This window comes from Temnothorax americanus, unplaced genomic scaffold, assembly GCF_048541705.1.
Source record: "Temnothorax americanus isolate GAGA-0224 unplaced genomic scaffold, ASM4854170v1 Scaffold4, whole genome shotgun sequence".
Taxonomy (NCBI): Eukaryota; Metazoa; Arthropoda; class Insecta; order Hymenoptera; family Formicidae; genus Temnothorax; species Temnothorax americanus.
Window position 1 is genome coordinate 3,718,478 of NW_027509547.1, and position 18,227 is coordinate 3,736,704.

General features: G+C 40.7%; 4 protein-coding genes across 9 annotated transcripts in view; 1 reads left to right on the forward strand and 3 right to left on the reverse strand.

The window, feature by feature from the left end:
• Positions 1-1,127: 1,127 nt before the first annotated feature.
• On the reverse strand, positions 1,128-7,283 carry LOC143902567 (pyridoxal-dependent decarboxylase domain-containing protein 1). Its single transcript, XM_077415573.1, has 10 exons — positions 7,145-7,283; positions 6,762-7,013; positions 5,439-5,852; positions 4,971-5,249; positions 4,674-4,745; positions 4,203-4,439; positions 3,789-4,133; positions 3,295-3,580; positions 2,960-3,217; positions 1,128-2,834 (listed from the first exon to the last, which is right to left on the reverse strand). The coding sequence occupies exons 1-10, from the start codon at positions 7,208-7,210 to the stop codon at positions 2,584-2,586; spliced, it is 2,460 nt and encodes an 819-aa protein (XP_077271699.1). The 5' UTR covers positions 7,211-7,283; the 3' UTR covers positions 1,128-2,583.
• Positions 7,284-8,118: 835 nt separating this feature from the next.
• Positions 8,119-9,716, reverse strand: Mrpl12 (mitochondrial ribosomal protein L12). Its single transcript, XM_077415580.1, has 4 exons — positions 9,542-9,716; positions 8,912-9,149; positions 8,373-8,504; positions 8,119-8,298 (listed from the first exon to the last, which is right to left on the reverse strand). Exons 1-4 carry the CDS (start codon positions 9,604-9,606, stop codon positions 8,182-8,184), a joined length of 552 nt encoding a protein of 183 aa, XP_077271706.1. The 5' UTR covers positions 9,607-9,716; the 3' UTR covers positions 8,119-8,181.
• Positions 9,717-10,110: 394 nt separating this feature from the next.
• LOC143902568 (uncharacterized) lies at positions 10,111-13,726 on the forward strand. The gene is made up of 4 exons (XM_077415574.1): positions 10,111-10,600; positions 11,056-11,703; positions 12,207-13,075; positions 13,159-13,726. Exons 1-4 carry the CDS (start codon positions 10,513-10,515, stop codon positions 13,606-13,608), a joined length of 2,055 nt encoding a protein of 684 aa, XP_077271700.1. The 5' UTR covers positions 10,111-10,512; the 3' UTR covers positions 13,609-13,726.
• LOC143902565 (serine/threonine-protein phosphatase 4 regulatory subunit 1) overlaps positions 13,707-18,227 on the reverse strand; it is a 129,255-nt gene continuing 124,734 nt past the window's right edge. For all 6 annotated transcript variants that reach the window (XM_077415565.1, XM_077415567.1, XM_077415568.1 and 3 more), the window contains 5 exons: positions 17,935-18,218; positions 17,683-17,860; positions 16,328-17,419; positions 15,974-16,250; positions 13,707-15,894 (listed from right to left, as the gene is read on the reverse strand). In XM_077415565.1, the coding sequence (XP_077271691.1) occupies positions 15,713-15,894; positions 15,974-16,250; positions 16,328-17,419; positions 17,683-17,860; positions 17,935-18,218 (2,013 nt within the window). In that variant the 3' untranslated portion in view covers positions 13,707-15,712. The remainder of the gene's footprint in view (positions 15,895-15,973; positions 16,251-16,327; positions 17,420-17,682; positions 17,861-17,934; positions 18,219-18,227) is intronic.

Consider the following 18,227-nt stretch of genomic DNA (forward strand, 5'->3'; position numbering starts at 1 on the left):
CGAGACTTACAGGCGACCAAAAAAAGAGCCCGTTTAACACGTATTTTAAAATAATCTAGAACACAGGAAACGTTGTTGAACTCTTAATATGCAAATTTGTAATTTAGACAATTGTTAACGGAACTTTTATTATAAATCGTTTGTCAATTTTTATAGTAGAAACGAGAGTCTGAGGCACATTGCACACCAGTTTTTCTAACGAGTAAAACAGCATTTAAGTTTCTCATCATTTTTATACGGTAAACGTAATGTGGTGTAAAAGAAGGAGAAAAGGAGAGAGCGTTTGCGTGACAAACACGAACAAAAGAGAAAAAGAGATCAGGATGACTGAGAGAGAAAAAGAGAGAGAGTATGTACGCGAGTGTATACGTCTATTATATACATATATGTGTATGCGTGTGAGAGAGAGAGAGAGAGAGAGAGAGAGAGAGAGAGAGAGAGAGAGAGAGAGAGAGAACGGAAACTCATTATTTTCAGAGATAATGGGAGTGATGTAATGATATACGATGTTGAGGAACTCATTCGAATCGGAGCATTTTCTTGGCCTACGGCAACTTCATCGCAGAATAAAAAAAAAGGAAAACATAGTTAATAAACGAAAATCAAAAAAGATCTCGCAGAATTTGATCACACGCACATCGACAAATACGGATATGTAAAAGAGATAGGGAGAGAGAAAGGGAGGGATATATATGAACACGGGAGACCTAAGCTTTTGTGCACCCTTCAAGACTGATACTGGATACGCCGAAGGATCCAGGGCTCTAATTTTCCGTATATTCGTATATTGCATAAGTATGTAATATTTTACACGCGTTCGGCATGGGATGTGACGGGACGGAACGTTTATTTCTGTCGTAAATATTTGTGTGTCCATCGGTATATATTTCTGTTCGATTACTTTCTCGATTTAATTCCTGACGTATCTCTCGCTATATCTATTAGTGAAAGTATAGATAGTATATATCTACATATATACTATCTTTTCTTCTTTGCGTATTTCTCTCTCACTGCGCGAAAGAGATTTATTTACAAAGTATATGTAGAGGCTACTCGACTACTCCAGAGAACTTACGTAAGTTATAACGTTCTTATTGCGTCTTTCTTTGTATGTGCGGTTTTGCGAATTTTGATGTAATATAAAGAGACTTATCTCGAGGAGAAAATGTAGGAGAACGAACGAAACTCGTTAATCGATACCACTTTTTGTATATTACGATTGTGTCTAATTGCCATATTCCGGATTTAATTCCTCCTATTGTAACGGAACATGAATATTATAAAAAGAGAAATAAAAACCTAAGATCCACAATTATCGCATTGGTATCGTATCGTCGTAATTTATCCGCTACGTAATGCGCCGCGAAAAGACATCGGTTTTTATATTAGGTACTTTATATTATATTTATTCATTTAGCAATGCTTTATTACAAGTTTGGTACATAAATATACATACTGCTTGATTTATTTGCATCTTCGACATTTTTCAACAATTTACGAACAATCTCCTAATGCAGTATAACTTATTTATTGATCTTAATCATTGAAATATTTTTTCCTGGTGTCATCATCGATTACATAATACAAGAGCAATAATACGGATCTTCTTTTTCGACGTAAATATATATAAGTTTCTTTGGCGAGTTGTTTAACATCTTTCGAATACCAGAACGCTTTTCTTATATTTTCATTCAAGTATGTTCTTCAAAATCTTCTTCATAAAAGGTAAAATGTACATTAGCTTATTTTTAATGCATAAAGTAAACACATGATATATTTTCTTATTACATTTTATTTGCAGTATTGTGCTTACGAATGAAGACGTAAAACTTAACGAGTGCGAATCATTAATTTGAAGATTAGCGAGCAATTTAAAGAGAGCAAATATCCGCGAATGAAGGATAATTACTAAATAATTTTAATGACAAAAAAACTGTAAGAATATAAGCATATTTCGGGCTAGCGGGCTAGTAATTAAAGTGCATAATACTATACATAAAACTACTATTCAACAATAAATAATTTTCTTGCAACATATTCTTTTATATGATAGAAAATATATTATCTTGCGCAGTATTAATAAAGTACGAGGAGAAGAAGATAATCGATTAGATGAGAAAATTATTTTATTCTGGCCATCATGCCGCGAGAGGTATTTCAGTAAAACTGTTATGTATGAATTTATTATAAAAGCGGCGCTGCTACGTGTTATTAGTCTAGTAAGTACATGGACCATTCCACGATTAAGTCAGGCTCGATAGCACAAACAATAGCGGAATTTTACGAAGTTTTTGGAAAAATATTGCGAAGACATGATTTTAGGTACGTAAAAGCGAGAAATATCTTCGGCGAGAAACAGCCAGTCAAAAGTATCAGTAGCAAGATTAAAATTAAACCGTCGCACACGCATCTCGTTCTATTTAACCCAATCGATAAGCTATACAAGATACGGTCTAACATTTCGCTAAAGACTGTACCTCCTAGAGGGAATGTTTTAGCGTTTTACGTTCAGAAAGCATTATTCTTATTCCAAGTTTAACAACTTGGAACGACGTGCTCTCGAATTTATCGAAATAATGTTTACTACGATTTCGTTTGCGCGGATTCTTCCTTCACCTGGGGCTGAGAACTGACATTGCTTATTAGAGGTACGTTCTTACCGCTCTGCAGGCTAGAGTGACTCGATGATCGACTGTGGCTTTGACTGTTAGCACCGACTGGCGTTTGCACTAGCGGCTGAGGCGGAGTTCTGGCGCCGGAACCGTTACTGTTTGTGAAATTAGGTTGCAACTGCATGTGGTATTTGTAGATATTCTCCGTACTCTCCACGACACCTGTGTCAACAAATGTCGCGTAAAACATTCTATTTATCACGATTATCACGAATATCTATATTGCTAAGAAAAAATACAATTATGACGAGTAAATGTTTATTACAATACATGGAAACTACGATTACCAGCTTGCAAATTTAGGCTACGACCGCGAACACCCGTTTCCTTCGAAATAGGGCTCCACCAATTGACAAAAGTTCCTACGACGGGAACGTGCCTGAGGATACCCTCTTGCCACAGTTTCTCCGCGTTTTCTCTCTCCAGATCCGTTTGCGCCGTCTCGATACCTCTCTTGACTACTTCGGAGATGGTATCCATCATTTTAGAACTAGCTTCCACCTCCTGGCCAACTTGCAAGACTAAAGATAATAGTTCGGCCACGTCTGGAAACAATAATCATTCGTACGAGAGAGGCACATGTGTGTAAAATTGCAATGGTAACGAAAGCGCCTAGACTTACCTGTGTCCTGTGTCACCATGCCAAATCGCACGCAAGCTAGACCGTCCGCACCTTCCCCGAGGGAAAACGCGGCATCCGTGCTGCGCAGGGTTTCGACCAATTGCATATTCAGTTTGTTTAATTCCTCCCTTGCCTGATCGGTCATAACGTGAATCCAGGTAGGTGGAGCGTAACGCACACCTCCCAAACCGGCCCAACCCGGCATTTCCACTAAATGCAAAGAATCATTCTCCGAGACTAAACGTACGAAGGTGTCTTTGTGTTCCACTGTCGCCAGCAATATTTCCTATTCAACGAGATTACGACGGCGTTATTAACGAGTTTACGATCGTCGTTGGCTGTAATCGCGACGTCATATCCCCACCGCGTTTTTTAACGTTATATGCGATGAGAAAATTTATTAGGTGAAATTATTCATTAAAAAAAGAAATCGACGAATCATCATGATGGCGCTCGGTAGGAATATAAATTAACGTGATCCAAGATAGCCTTACTATTTGTTGATCAAGGCAGGTCACTAAATTGTCTATGTCTTCGTTCGTGGGTGGCTGATCGGGATTCTCCAACGGACAGATGCGAATCGCAACACCGCACTGCTCTATATCACAAAGTTCTATCTGTATATTGTCAATGTCCCTCTGAAGAATCTGTCCCAACCAGGAGTTCAACTTATCGTAATAAGGCAGCACGCGATCCGTGGCTTGAAGATCCTTATTCGTAGATACGAATTGGAAAACTAACGCGTTGGCTACTACTTCAAATAATTGTAAATTGTTCACGGGGTTTGCTAGATATTCGCTTAAAGTATAGGACTCCGTTTCGCCGCCTGGCGGTTGACTCTGAAAGAGGGTGAATGATGAATTTTGATAGAGATACTCCTTTTTTTAAGGAAGCGCATAAAAACCTACCAGTATTCTAATGCAAGAGAACTCCTTAATCTTATTGTACAATTCTTCCACAGCCAAGAAACATCTTTTAAATCTATTATGTACACCTTCTCGACCTAAAACCTGCAGAACAGTCCACAAAGGCAAAGTCGGTAGTCGCCTCGACAGGGAATCTGCCATCAATCCTGAAACTAACGATAGAGTAGTATCTCTCGGAGTGGGTCGTCCCCCTTTAATATCTGCTAATCTGTACAATGTCTATAAGCAAAAATTAAGGAAAATCGAAGCAACGATTGACTAATATTATATGTAAAATTGAATTAAACATCAAAAGAATATTAACTAAATCATCTGTATGAAACACGATGAGAGAAATGCAATGCCTTCTTTTTAGGAATCTTTAAAATATTCTAACACATTCTAGTTCAAATATCATTATTATTATTCATATTGCAGCTATTCTGTTAAACTCGAAAAGACGTGAAAGGATACGACCACTGGTAGCGACGGTATACCAAGCCACGTTCCGAGCGGTAACGTAATGCTGTCCGCTATTTTCGACGGCTGTAATAGAAACGAAATTTTAGAAAAATTCTTCAAAAGTATTTGGCGACGCTAAAGATCCCCAAACTTTACTAATGGTAAACTATGGGCCGGTATCACAGTCTCCGATTAAACTCACTCTGCATCTCTTTCTAACTATCCCCCTAGAAAGAGACGAAGAGTGAGTTTACGCGGAGAATCTAGGGAGAATCACGTTAATCGGAGCCATTATGCCAGAATATTTACCAGATCTTTCGCCATATTCAGCGCGAGTGCAGCTAGCGAATGCCCTCTGAGATGCAGCCAGACGTTATATTTGTCGCATATCGCTCGCAATCGCGTGATATTGTCGCAATGGCCCGTCAACACCGAACCGGCTTCGGCCAGGACTAGCAATGGCGTTACGTTGTTCGACTGAGTGTCTTCTGCTAAGCGTCGTTCCAGCGCCGAGACGTCCATAGTGTGCCTCGAGCCAAACATAGTGTTATGTGAAATTGGTCTTATGCAATGAAGCGGCAAGGAGAGCTACAAAAATACAAGTCTTTAATGCGTTGTACACCTTCGATCGGTGTTTCTCCAGATTCCTTCTTCATACAATTTCTTTGCCACAAAGAATCAATTATCAAATTTTCTTGCAAACAACATTCTTTTAAATTGAACGATATTCCTATACTCGGCTTCAACGCTCGGGAGGAAGGATCGAGGAGTATTTACCTGTCGGCATAAATGCTGAACGACACCCATGGGTGCAGCGACGGAGCTGTAGATCAGGGGTGGTTGAGACACGAGTGCGGTAAAGCCCTCCTCCACGTATCGCGGATATTTTCGATGTAGAGCGAGTCGCGTAACCCTGACCAGCCCCTCGAGGTGATCCTCGTGGAAGGAGGACGCGCAGTCGACGAAGCGGAAGATGTGGCTCAGCCATCTCGTCGTGTCGGCCGCGAGACGACCCGCGAGTTTCTGCGCGTGTGACTTTGGTAGCGCTACCGCGTAAGCCGAAATAGTGTGCGTGACTAAGGCCAATTTTGCCGTCTCGGTTAGAGCTGGCAGGGCGGTGAGCTGACTGATCGGCGAGTCCGTGGAACCTGGCTCGATTGGTTGCGGCGCGTCCTCGTGAACTACCAAGTCCTAAACAGAAATCGCCGTAAAAACTAGGTGTCTTTGGTTTCTCATAGTAAATGTTGGTTGTTATCGATCGTATCTCTACCTTTTTACGATTTACGTAGAGAAATCAAGATCTGAGGAAGAAATGTAATGTTAAAATAAGAAATGTGTATATGCTAAAACACAAAATGTATATTTAAAAAGTAACGTAATAAAGAGACAATATTTTTTATTGCATTGATTCATGTCTATGTGAATATATACCGAAATATATCTAAAGAAACAAAAAGTAATGTATATTAGCATATACACGTTGAAAACAATTAATATTTAATTTATTTAAAAAAAGATGTCAGAAAATATCCGAAGAAGAAAATGTACATGTATCTTTCTATCTCATTTCCATTTTCTATTTTTGAATGACCGAGAGAATGACCAAGGAGAATTTATTTCGAATCGGTGATCGGAATCGAAGTCCTCTCTATCTTTGACTCTCCGCTTCCTATGCTCTATTCTACATTCATAAAGCTTCGAAAACTACACAAAATAGATCTCTATTCCTGAAAAGTACACAAATAAGTCTCTACGCGTCACAGTCTCAAAATCACGGTTTGAGCGAGGACGCAAAGAAAAGAAGAAAAGAAGAAACAAAGAAAAGAAGAAAAGCGATAGTAATAAACACCGACGCGTAAAAGCGGCAATAGAAATCAGTGAGAAATCAAGTTTGCATGTACTCCGCTGTCATCAATGTCATCATCTCGCACTCTCGCAGCGGACACGCGAGAACGACACAAAAACACGGCTCTCCCACGTGACGCGCGCGATTATCGCCGCTGTCGCGCTATCGGCCGCGGCCGCGGTCTTAATTGCGACGGACGGTTTCCGCCGGTCGTACGTGGGTGCGTAAACGTGGCGTCCCGCGCCGCCCCGCACCTGTATCAACGCCAATATCTCGTCCGGTTTCCTCGGCTGCGTCAGGAATCCCGAGGGGTTGTTCCACGTGGTGCCGCCGCCGCCGCCGCCGTTGCCGTCGTCGTTGTCGTCGTCGCCACCCCCGTCGGCCGCCCGCTCCACCGCCCGCTCCAGCCGCGCGATCACCTGCGACGCCTGGAACTGCAGCGCGCCCACCTCGCCCGTCGTCGCGGTCGGCGAGCCGTCGCCGCCGCCGCCGCCGGTGCCACCGACCTGTCAAAATCGAAGAAACACCCATCGAGTTAACCTCACGGTTGCCGTTTCCGTCGCGCGATCGCGGATTCGCCCGCGTCGCCGAACTCCCCGTTCCACCAGGCCGCGTTAATCGCCGCACGGTTACGCACCTCCGCTATGTTCAGCGCTATACTTTCCATCGCCGCGTTATCGTTTGTGTCAGCCTCCTCGGCCATCGTGGCAGTAGTCGTGGCCGGCAGGAGCGTCGCCGACTTCGGCTCGATCGGCCGCGTAAACTCGGAACAGAACTCGCTTCTTCCTCGACGCTTCCGCGTAGCCGGGAGTGCCGAGACCGTCGTCTCGTCGTCTGTTGCGCGGCGGGACGAACTTGTCTAGTTGTCTGGAATTTTCGTGGACTTTGTCGAACGAGAATCGTGATCGGGAGAAAAGACGGGGCTCGACGAGCGCGCAGTACGGCACTTGCTTTATCGATATGATGGCCGTCGCAGCGCCATTTGTTCGATTCGCGAATAAGTACCGTGGAACACTCCTCTGATTCTGATTGTATTTCTCTTTCATCGCATTGGGAAAAAAGAGCAGAAGATTTTGCACACTCGCGCTTGATGTTTGGAACTCCGCTTATCAAATACATTTCAGCTTGTCACAAATTTTTAAATATGTTTAATAAATTGTTACAGCAATGTCTCATCTCTCTTCGTCATATAAACTATTTATCCAGATGGCCAAGTTGTTTAATCGCTTATCTGTTAGCGGATATTTACTCCACACAGATAATCGCGATAAAGTATTTATGCTGCAAAGATGATATTATTAAAATAATATATTAAAATAGGAAATAAATTTAAGAAAAGTAATTCAAATATTTATGACTTCAAAGTATTGTGTATATAGACACACAAAATTTCTCCAACTTGTTAAAATAATATATATAAAACTTAGTAAAAACTTTTTATTAGAGAAACAAATATCGCGCTGCTCGTAAGATATTGCGCGGCGTAGAGAAATATTTTATATACATAATTTAAATTGTTAAATGATGAAAATTTCATAATGGCCAAATAAACGATAAAAATGGGACGACACATAACTCTCAGTTAAGGAAAGGAGAAAGGACTGCTGTGAGTGAATGTGAAGTTTTATTATAACATTACAGATACATAACAATATGTGTATTCACCCATACGAGTTATACAATCTGGACTGTAGCACCAACTTTCTGCAGAGCATCTCGCAATTTTTCCGCTTCTTCCTTCGATATGTCCGCCTTTACTATCGCGGGTGCGCTTTCGACGAACTTTTTGGCCTATTTTTGCACAAGACACGATTAATTTTCAATAATATTATAGTTAATATTTTTAAAAATTGCGGTTTAAATACCTGAACGAGATTTGTGTCCGGCAACAAGCTCTTCACCTCTTTGATTAGCGGTACCTTTTGTTTCTCGTCGAACGCCATCAACTTAACGGTGAATTCCGTTTGTACTTGCTTTTGTACTTGCTCTTCCTCATCCTGGTGAAAGGAAATTAAAATTGTTAATGATTGTGTTATAAAAATTAAAATCAAAATTGTTTGCTCATATTTTAAAAGATTTCATTTTGCACGATGAGAAGCTCAATTCTACTCTCCATTATTTATCCTTTCATCTGATTAAGAGCCGATTATTTCAACCTGCTGGTAAACTAATAGTTAAATCATATGTCTATCTTTGTCTAATTTGAAAGAAAATAGACATATATATATATATATATATATATATATATATATATATAGAAACGAGCTAAATTTATATGATTTATATGATTTAACTATTAGTTAATTTACGAACAGGTAGGAACAACCGGGGCTCTAAGTTAAATTCAATAGAAACTCCTTATCCTTAAAAACTATATTCCGTAAAATATTATGACGACGATCACCTGAGGTGCGGCAACAAATCCTCCCATGGGCATAACAGGCGCATCTGGCAGATTCAGTCGTTTCTTTAATAGATCACTGAGCTCTGCCACTTCTATCAGATTGAGAGAGGTGATGTCATTGGCTATTTTATCGATCTTCGGATCTACCGGCTTGTCAGCACCAGACGGAGGAGGTGGCGATGGTGGTGATGCGGCATTTGTCGCTGCTGCTGTGCTCGATTCCGTTTGTCGGACAATGCTAAATACAACAAACAAATGAAATGTCAGTAGACCTCGATATGAGAATATAATCTCACTTAATCATGTCATACAATACTTTATCGTTATATGCTTGTATTAATAAAAATAATGAAAATTCTACTGTGGCACACACGGTAAGATATAAAAAACTCGCTGGGCAAGACTCCAGTATTTTTTATTTGACACACGAAAAAAATATCGGATTGGAGACGACGAATAATATAGTTGAAAACGTTGCTGCAAGCAATTTTGTCAGTTGAATTAATCGCTAATTAAATAAATCGGAGTTTCGTCAAAGTTTCGTTCTCTCACACCCTTTAAAAATGATCAAACGCAAGATTTAGGTTATGTAACTATTCAACTCGCAACAGTTTCAACTTCAACCCTTACCATTTGTGAAATTGGCGAAATCGAGGAAGGCTCTGCCGAGATATTAGACGAGCCGTGTTAATCATGTCGAGCAAGTTGTAAACACGTTTTTACGAAAACGTGAGGTAAAATCGACTTGATTGCTGCCCGGCGCGAACGGCTGCTCAACACAATTCGCCTAGGGACTCGTTGTCAATTCCGAGAGAACTAGAGACGATAATCATTGATGTTACTAGATTTTTAAGTAGCGTTCATAGGCCCGATATCACAGTCTCCGATTAAACTCACTCTTCGTCTCTTTCTAGGGGGACAGTTGGAAAGAGATGCAGAGCGAGTTTAATCGGAGAATCACGTTAATCGGAGACCGTGATACCGGATACCGGCCTATAAGTTTAGTTTAATTTCGAGCTTAAGTTTTTTTTATTGTTAAGTAGCGCCCATAGTTTACACAATGCTATACTTCCGTTTCATTGGCTTAGGTATAGTGGCAAAATCTCAAAATCAGACTTAAGATGATCTTATACTTAAGATCTAAACGATCTTACATATATAAATACAATTATCTCAATTAAATAAATGGTAATTACACACACTGCACATTAGAATGTTTCTTTTCAAACTCGAGCAAAATCAACCATTTCAAATCCAAACATCCTCTCGACAAAATATCATAAAACATTCTTCAAAAGAATGTTCCTTAAAAATACACAGGAGAATAAAGTTTGAAACAGAAATCCCTTCATATTGCAGTTTCATTTTATTTAGCCTTTATTCGATAATTCTTCTTAAATGGCTTGAACGTGGATACGATCATAAATTCGAGCCGCGTTATCTCGCGTTTCTGTTTTCTCGCCGATAAAGTCGGAGTTATACAACAAGGGCAGGCATGTCCGTTTCAGCCACTCAACACCTATGAACAATTTAGAAAACGCTCATGACAACACGTCGTGGATCTCGTTCTGCTTATCGGCCCCTTCCCAACGAATCGTGTTATGCCGAGATTGGTAATCCGCTCGGCTGTTTGGATACTGACGCTCCTCTTTCGCCTCGTCGTGACAGAAAATAAAACGTGTCCATCAGGTATATCTATCGCCACAGTTATTATCAGACTTCTTCATCCGTCCTTCGGAACAATTCTGCAAACGCTCGCGAAAGCGACAAATATATATACGTAACGCATGTTGGAACGGGCGATAAAAATGAGTCTTTCGAAAGTCGAACTAATCGACCTCCATTTTTTTGTACATATATCTGGATTTTAGCGCACGATTAATTTGTAATTTCATCGATCAGTTTGTAAGCATCGATTGATTGTAATTAAACTGTAACGCATGTTTGTTAGCACACGCGATTAATTTGTAATTTCAATGATTAGTTTGTAATTTCGTCGATTTCCTGTATCTTTTATCTCAGGAAGTTAATCGGTTTCTTTTTGGCCTTTTAAAGAGATTCAAATAATAAAAACATCACGAAATAATGATAATGTTTATTTTCATCCAAGCGCGATGACAATCAATCTTCCTCATTTTTTCCAGAACAAAACGTTCTCCTCTTGGATTCTCAAGAGGATAGACTGACGCACGGTTCCTCCGGAAGCATTTGGAGGCAAAGACCATCTCGTGGAAACGAATCGATCGAAACTGTCGGATCAGGATCGTTCCCGAACACGATCTCGCGACTTCGAGTATCAGGAAATATAGATCTCGAGGAAGGATACAAAAACACCAGTGCAAACAGAAGGACTCTGATGGACTACAACGGTCCAGTTATAATGGAGGATCCCGATGATACGAGCGATCGGAATCTCGCGAGTCACGTTCGCGTCAAAAGAAACGAGCCGATCGTTCGCCGATCGAGCCGCTCGGTAAAGTTGGTCGATTCGTTTCCGCGAAATTCTCAGCTTAGGACCGACGCGGCTAGCATATTCGGCGATTCGATGTTCGAAGGATCACTCTCGGATCGCGAGAACCGATCCGATAGTCCTGCCGTTGTGGACACCGTCGTCTCGCGCTCGCGACGCAAACGAGGGGTCCTGTCGAAAAGCGGATATCGCAAGAAACGCGTGAAGGGAAATGTCGGGCATGCGAAGCAGCACGTTGAGATGAAAAATGGAAAAAAGAAGAACGGTGTCTCCAAGTCCTCCCATCAGTCTCGCAAGAAAAAAACGAAGGATCTAAGCTCGAGTATATACCTATGTTGTCGTTGATTTCACGCACGTTTCAAAACATATCGAAAGTCGTGTATCCGGTACCTCACTAAATACTATTCGATTCTCAAGGGATGTTGTAAGGGATGATATTTTTTACGAATCGAATAAAACTCAGAATTAGACGATCGACGTTAAGGAAAAAGTTTGTTGCTTAGATCCTTAAATTATCTGATTATTTTTTAATCTGAGAAACAGACCTAAAATAGATATATAGAGAGGGGTTGTTATTTATGCTAGGCATATTTATAGCAAAAAAATCTTAGATAAATATATTTGAAACCATATAAAAAATGAAACTTTTACGAGAGTATTTTAAAAATGAAAAAAACCTATTTTTAACTTATATTGTGTAATAGACACAATACAGAATACATGAACAACCCGCAACATCGCGAATATATAAATACTAGACGAATGTGAGCTTGAACTTTCAGTTTCTCAGAATGAATTTCTTCTTATTATCTCATTTATTTGTAGGAGAAAAAAATAAAAATAAAGGAATCCGAACGCCCGTCAGAACGACCGACGAGTCCAGGATAGAAAAAAGGGAGTCCGGAAATAGCGACTTAAACACTGACATTGACACTGCCAGCGTCGAGGAAGCAGGAGGCTTAATTAGTCAGAGAGAAAACGCATTATTAACAAACAATAGAAGTCTCGCTAAACAGCGAGAGGAGAACACCGTTGTGTTACCCTTCGTGCATACCGGAAGAGCGGAATTGCGCTTTCGCATCGAAAAACTTCCCGTGAACGAGTCGTCGTTCATCAGTCCCAACCGCTGGACGGATTGTCCCGTCGGGACTAGCCCCTGTTCGATTACGTCACCGAAATACAACGCGAGCGACGAACTTCCCGATCTCGATGTCACTAATCTCGAACTCGGCCCGAATTTCGACTCCGTCGCGGGAAGGAAGACTAATAATTTAACAGTGGAGATTACGCCGAAGAAACCGGATCGCGGGAGTAACGCGTCTGTCCCGGAAACGAGCGATCCTGATGAAATCACGTCGTTTTACAACACGGAATCTCATCCGGTTAGATCCAACGTGCCGGGAATCGAGGACGACCGAAATACGGAAAACGGAAACTACGATCGCACGAATGAGATGTCCGCGGGATCCTCGGACGAGAAGTCGCGCGCGAAGAGAAACCAAGAAATTATGTCTAAGCGCTATCTACGAAGTGATAAGAACGCGAAGGGATCGAGACGTCTCAAGGACGCCGAACAAGGAACCGTGATCGGAAACGGCAAGCGTGGGAAGACGGGGGACAGAAGGACTCGCGGTAATCGCGCTGTAAGGTCGATCGAAGAGATTAAAAATCTTGCCGAAAAGTTAATCGTCAAAGTAAGGAACCGTTCGATTAAGAATCCGCTTCTCCTCGAGGATTATATTTTTTATAATTTACTGTAGATACCCTTCGTTTTCAGATAAACGAACTGCAAGTGTACGTGATCAATCGTACTGAGACTCTACGCGTGAGGGATTCCTGTAAAGACGCGGTTTGCGCGGTCGACGAGGAGGAACCGAGGACCTCTCTGGAGAAGAAGGACGTCTCGAGTTCCACGTCCAAGATCGCCAAGAACGTCGACGGCCGTCAACGCTTCGCGAAGGAGGCGGCCTTAGCGGGTAAAAGAATATCTCAAACGCGTTCTGGCGGCTCGAGATTCGCGCGGGGGGAGTATCGGACGAGCAGGAGATCGCGTCGCAAGTGGGGCAGGTGGATGGATTGGAGCAGCTGTAGTGTCACCTGCGGCAAGGGTCGACAGATTAGGTGGCGGCATTGCCTGCACGATTGCAACGACGCGGAAACAGAGATGGAAGAGAAAACGTGCCAATTGCCGGCCTGTCCCCCAAGCAAGTTTCTCGGAATATTCTGAAAGATACTCCCCCTATAGAATCACTTGCTGATGTAGCCGCGCTTCGTAAACAAGAATCATCTCGAGTTTGCTTCTCGATAAGGAAAGTTCGCGAAGTATTAAATTCTTTGACATCATTTTATTTTATTCTCCTTTTTTTCTGTGGGTAACAGTTTTCGTACAAAGACTTTTACGACTTCGAATCACGTGCTCATATTTTACATTACGTAGGAACTATCAAAGATGCAATTAACGATCGATGATGAGTCACTCCGGGAAGATAACTTCTTAAAATTCGCGCGTTATCGCCGTACGAATGAATTTTGTACAGCCTCGTGAACCTTCCTTGCTTATCAATCCATGTGTAACACCGTTGTATTTCGCATAACTGTGTAACAAATCGTTTGATGTATATTTCTCATCGTCTCATTATCAAATACATAATATATTATACAGGACTCTTAAACAATAATCTCCTTCTTCGCCTTCAGTATTCACAAATAACGAGGGCGTTCATTGCTTAAAGAGTAAGTCTGTCGCAGCTCAATCATCGTATTCATGTTTTACAAAGTCACACGAGATACGATTGTCCGCCTCTTTGCTAATAATCGTGTCAGAAAATGTTAACGAGCGTATACTTTCGGTATACGTGCAGGTAGAAATGAATCTGTACATTGCTTCCTTCCCCTCTTTTTTTTAATCAAAATGCCGCAGGACTTCGCTCTATTAGCAATCCGCACACTTTTGTATGTTATAAAATTTGATATCGTACAATATTTATAAAGTTTCCTACAATACAATTTTCTCTTACGTTCGTTTTCAGTGATACTGACATGGAAAAATGTTAATAAAATTCGATCCATTTAACATTTTTATCCCATCAATTTAGGCGCAACGTAAGAATCGAAGTGTATTGTGAGCAACGTATAATTCACCTATTATTAAGCTAGATGACATAATAGTACTCTCTATAAGCAATTATTTGTCAAAGAAATATTCAACAAATACAAATGTATCATGTTTATGCGGCGAATTTTATTACAATCAGAACATTATCACGTCATTAGTGTAAGTCTTCAATCATCAACAGTTCAACATTTTTTATCTTCTTCTTGGACACTTGGATAAGATATCCCTCGAGACTACTTTTAAATGCATAGTAAAATGGACTTTTTTGATAATAAAATGCAATTGTTGACAAAGATTGTAATTTGTAGCCTGCAAATATAATTAGTATCTATTTTTCTTTCATCGAACATAATTATTTTAGATGTCAATTATCAGACACATTTATTGACAATCTGTGAAATATTCTCATGCATGGCACATTCTTAAATGCTGATTTAAACAAAATGCGCCTTATCGATATCTAATTTACATTTTGATGTTATGCTGCGTCTCACTCCCGGACTAAGTGCACAATAAAAAAAAATTGCTACAAAATAACGATACACGATATAGTGCCGAAATGTTTTACAATCGAACATTCGTGAAATGAGAAATAAGCGAATGAGAAAGACCATGTCAATGTAACGCTTTGAACTATTTAATATTCGACTTTACTATTCAAGAGAACAGCGTCACATATACAAATTGATCACAATGATAAAACGCACCTATTCTTCGCGCGCACGTATTCACGCATACATACAAATGCTCCTACACTCATGCATCGTTACGTAATCAGTAAGTATCAATGGTCGCATACCGTGCGTATTGATACTCATAATTTTGTCCTAGATTAAAAGGACGCAAATCAGTCACCATTGTAAATTGTAATCTTACCTATCACTTGACTACTTAAATCGTGAACGCTATGCTTGACAACTTTGAGCTTTGTTTTAACATCGTCAACCTATCTGCAATTGCAACTATCCAGTAGTAGATCTGATACGTGTATGTCAGTTTGCGGTCAAAGCTTGATGTTCGCAGCTAAGTTGCACACTTTTGGCTTATCATTTTACAAGAACCAGTCACTCGTGTGGAAGAACCAAGGCGCATCTCGTGATATTGTGTATATATATATATATATATATATATATATATATATATAAAGTTCGTTTTCTTTTTATATATAAAACCGCAGTGACTTCGTCGTGATCTATGAGATCAGAATACATTACTATTAAAATAGTATATTTCTTGCTTGTTCGACTTGATTGTTCTCGTCGGAGGAACAATAAGCCAGTATGTCAATTTGCTGTTCTTCACCACCGGCCAGCACTCGCACATCTCGATCCGCATCAACGCGCATTTTTGTGAGTATTCTTTCCACTTCTTCCATCGCTTCCATGCCCAAATTGTCCACTAAAGATAAAAAAGTACGAGATAAGATACAATATACAGAATCAGCGCGACATATTATGATGATAATATTAATACTTACAACCCATCGCTATCACATCCGTCGCTATAGTTCTCGCCACGGCTAATCTTACGTTAGGTACTCTGTCGCGTGACAAAGTTATCAAACATGGTAACATTTCCTTACAGAACTTCTCTCCCGTAATCGCGTTGTTGCGGATCAGTTGGGCGCACAGGAGTGCATAAGTTTGCCGGTATGTCCACTTATCAGCGTCTAGAACTAGAGTCTCTCGAAGCTCGAGAATAAGGGACGTCATCAGGACGTCCTCGGTGGACAAATAGCACATTATTTGCGTAATCTGAAAAAATTCAAGTTCAAATTTGTAAGCGGAACAATTATAAATTGCAATATATGCGAGAAGTCCAAATATCCTACCAGTTCAAGCGCGATGGTTCTAACAGCGGCAACCTTATCTACAAGCAATTGGATAGACAGCGGTGCGATACTCCGGGCCACGTCGCTCGGGCTGAACAGGCACACAATCTCGAGCAATTGCGTGGCCAGTTCCTCCCTGAACCTCCAGTTCCATTCGTTATCCGTGGCGAGGAAGTCGCTTAACCTTGGTAGATATTGACAGCGGTCGGCGGGTTTGAGTATTTTCAGAAAGATCGCAAGGTGCTTGAGCACACCTATTCTGACCTCGTCCAAATCCTTGATAAAACCGTCATAGATTGGCACGAGGTCAGTGGCAGTGAGGTCTTCGCCTAATATCATGGCAATCTCGTGAATGCTGGATGCTAGAGTACGCCTGACCTTCCAGTGTTTCGCGCTCGACAACGACTGGTAAGCCTTTTTTAAGTAGTGCCAGTTCTCTTTGCCCAGCGTAAACGCGACTGCGGGAAAACTGAAGGCACAATGATGCGGGATTTCGGCACCCATGTCCACGCATTGCTCTGGATCGGCCATCGATACGTAATAATTGATTAATTCCTGAGGTACGATTTCTTGTCCATTATGTTTCGCGTTTAAGTTCTCACAAGATTCGTCATTCTTGCCTATGGAATCTATGTAGCACATATGATATAGATATTTTCTAGGTAATACTTGATGGGCGTCGAAAGTACAATCGAGGGTCCACTCTTGGGTGTCGTCCAACGAATCCGCCCTCGGAAAACAGTCTTCTTCTTCATCATCATCATCATCATTATCATCTTCTTCCTTTTGTTCATCGAATTTATCGACTGATTGCTCGTTCATGTTTGAATCATCCTCATTCGAATTCTCGACGGGAATTGGAGTGAATTCGGAAGACCAGGAGAACGAGCAATTTTCCTCGGTCAAATTTTGTTCCGTTGCCGTCGCGTTCTGGGCGTTATTACGATTCATCACCGATTGCCTCGCAGCATGGGTAAGTTCATCATCCAGCGGTATATCCGGAGGTATATAATAATATAAAAATGGATTATATTTCTCCGTTTCTTCCATCTCTTTCTTGAGTTCATGTTCATTACACATTATTCGAAGTTCCTGGAAATCAAATCAGAAATATAATAATTTGATATTTAACCTCTAAAAAGCATACACATATAAATTTATAAATTTACAACGAACTTTGCACGCAGAATTATAATAAAACAAATTATTTTTTAATTAAAAAATTAACTATTCTTCGTGATTTCTATATATAAGGTTAAAAAAAGATTAAAAATAAGAAATATAATTTCCGTTGTTCTTGATATAAGACAAATTTTAACAAGTATGAAACGTTATCATATAACATTTAAACATACTTCATATAGGGCTCTTTCGCGGTCTTTTTTTTCTGAGGTATCCAGTATTTTAACGCTATCATGTCTCACATTCATCACAGGCAGATAAAACGAACTTTTGCTACTATCGTCGATATCTGGTATTTGACTTTTGATCGCACCTTTCATAGGAAAGATTCCTTCGTACGAGTAACGTAGGCTGCAAAAAAAACACGCATTTAGATCGATATGAACACAAATTACAATAGTAGTAGGAAAGTTACGCCACTATACCTGCGGATATTATCCTGCTTACTGGTATACACTAATTCGCCGTTCTTATTGTACGTGACTTCGGCGAACTGTTTGGCGAAGGTCGATATGAACGGTCCGAGTATTTGAAAGGCCGATATTCGCACCCACTTGGAGTCATCGTTCAAGTGTTTAGCCAGTATGTCCGCAAGTAACAATCGGCGATGTTCAGGCGTCGAACAGCAGGCGACCGGCATCATGACCTCGACGCACGCTTTTCGCACGTTCCACACTCTGTCGCCGCACAGATCAACAAACGTAGGAATCTAGAGACA

What these genes read in the sequence shown, in the direction of transcription:
- LOC143902567 (XM_077415573.1), bottom strand. Translation starts at nt 7,210, where the DNA reads ATGGCCGAGGAGGCTGACACAAACGATAACGCGGCGATGGAAAGTATA. An exon ending in TACCGTCGCTACCAGTGGTC is followed by an intron (nt 4,440 to 4,673) that starts GTATCCTTTCAC and finishes TTTTGCTTATAG; the next exon opens with ACATTGTACAGATTAGCAGA. An exon ending in CATGGTGACACAGGACACAG is followed by an intron (nt 3,218 to 3,294) that starts GTAAGTCTAGGC and finishes TATTGTTTCCAG; the next exon opens with ACGTGGCCGAACTATTATCT.
- Mrpl12 (XM_077415580.1), bottom strand. Translation starts at nt 9,606, where the DNA reads ATGATTAACACGGCTCGTCTAATATCTCGGCAGAGCCTTCCTCGATTT. An exon ending in GATTTGTTGCCGCACCTCAG is followed by an intron (nt 8,505 to 8,911) that starts GTGATCGTCGTC and finishes TCCTTTCACCAG; the next exon opens with GATGAGGAAGAGCAAGTACA. An exon ending in CGGACACAAATCTCGTTCAG is followed by an intron (nt 8,299 to 8,372) that starts GTATTTAAACCG and finishes GTGCAAAAATAG; the next exon opens with GCCAAAAAGTTCGTCGAAAG.
- LOC143902568 (XM_077415574.1), top strand. Translation starts at nt 10,513, where the DNA reads ATGCCGAGATTGGTAATCCGCTCGGCTGTTTGGATACTGACGCTCCTC. An exon ending in AAATAAAACGTGTCCATCAG is followed by an intron (nt 10,601 to 11,055) that starts GTATATCTATCG and finishes CATTTTTTCCAG; the next exon opens with AACAAAACGTTCTCCTCTTG. An exon ending in CCGAAAAGTTAATCGTCAAA is followed by an intron (nt 13,076 to 13,158) that starts GTAAGGAACCGT and finishes CTTCGTTTTCAG; the next exon opens with ATAAACGAACTGCAAGTGTA.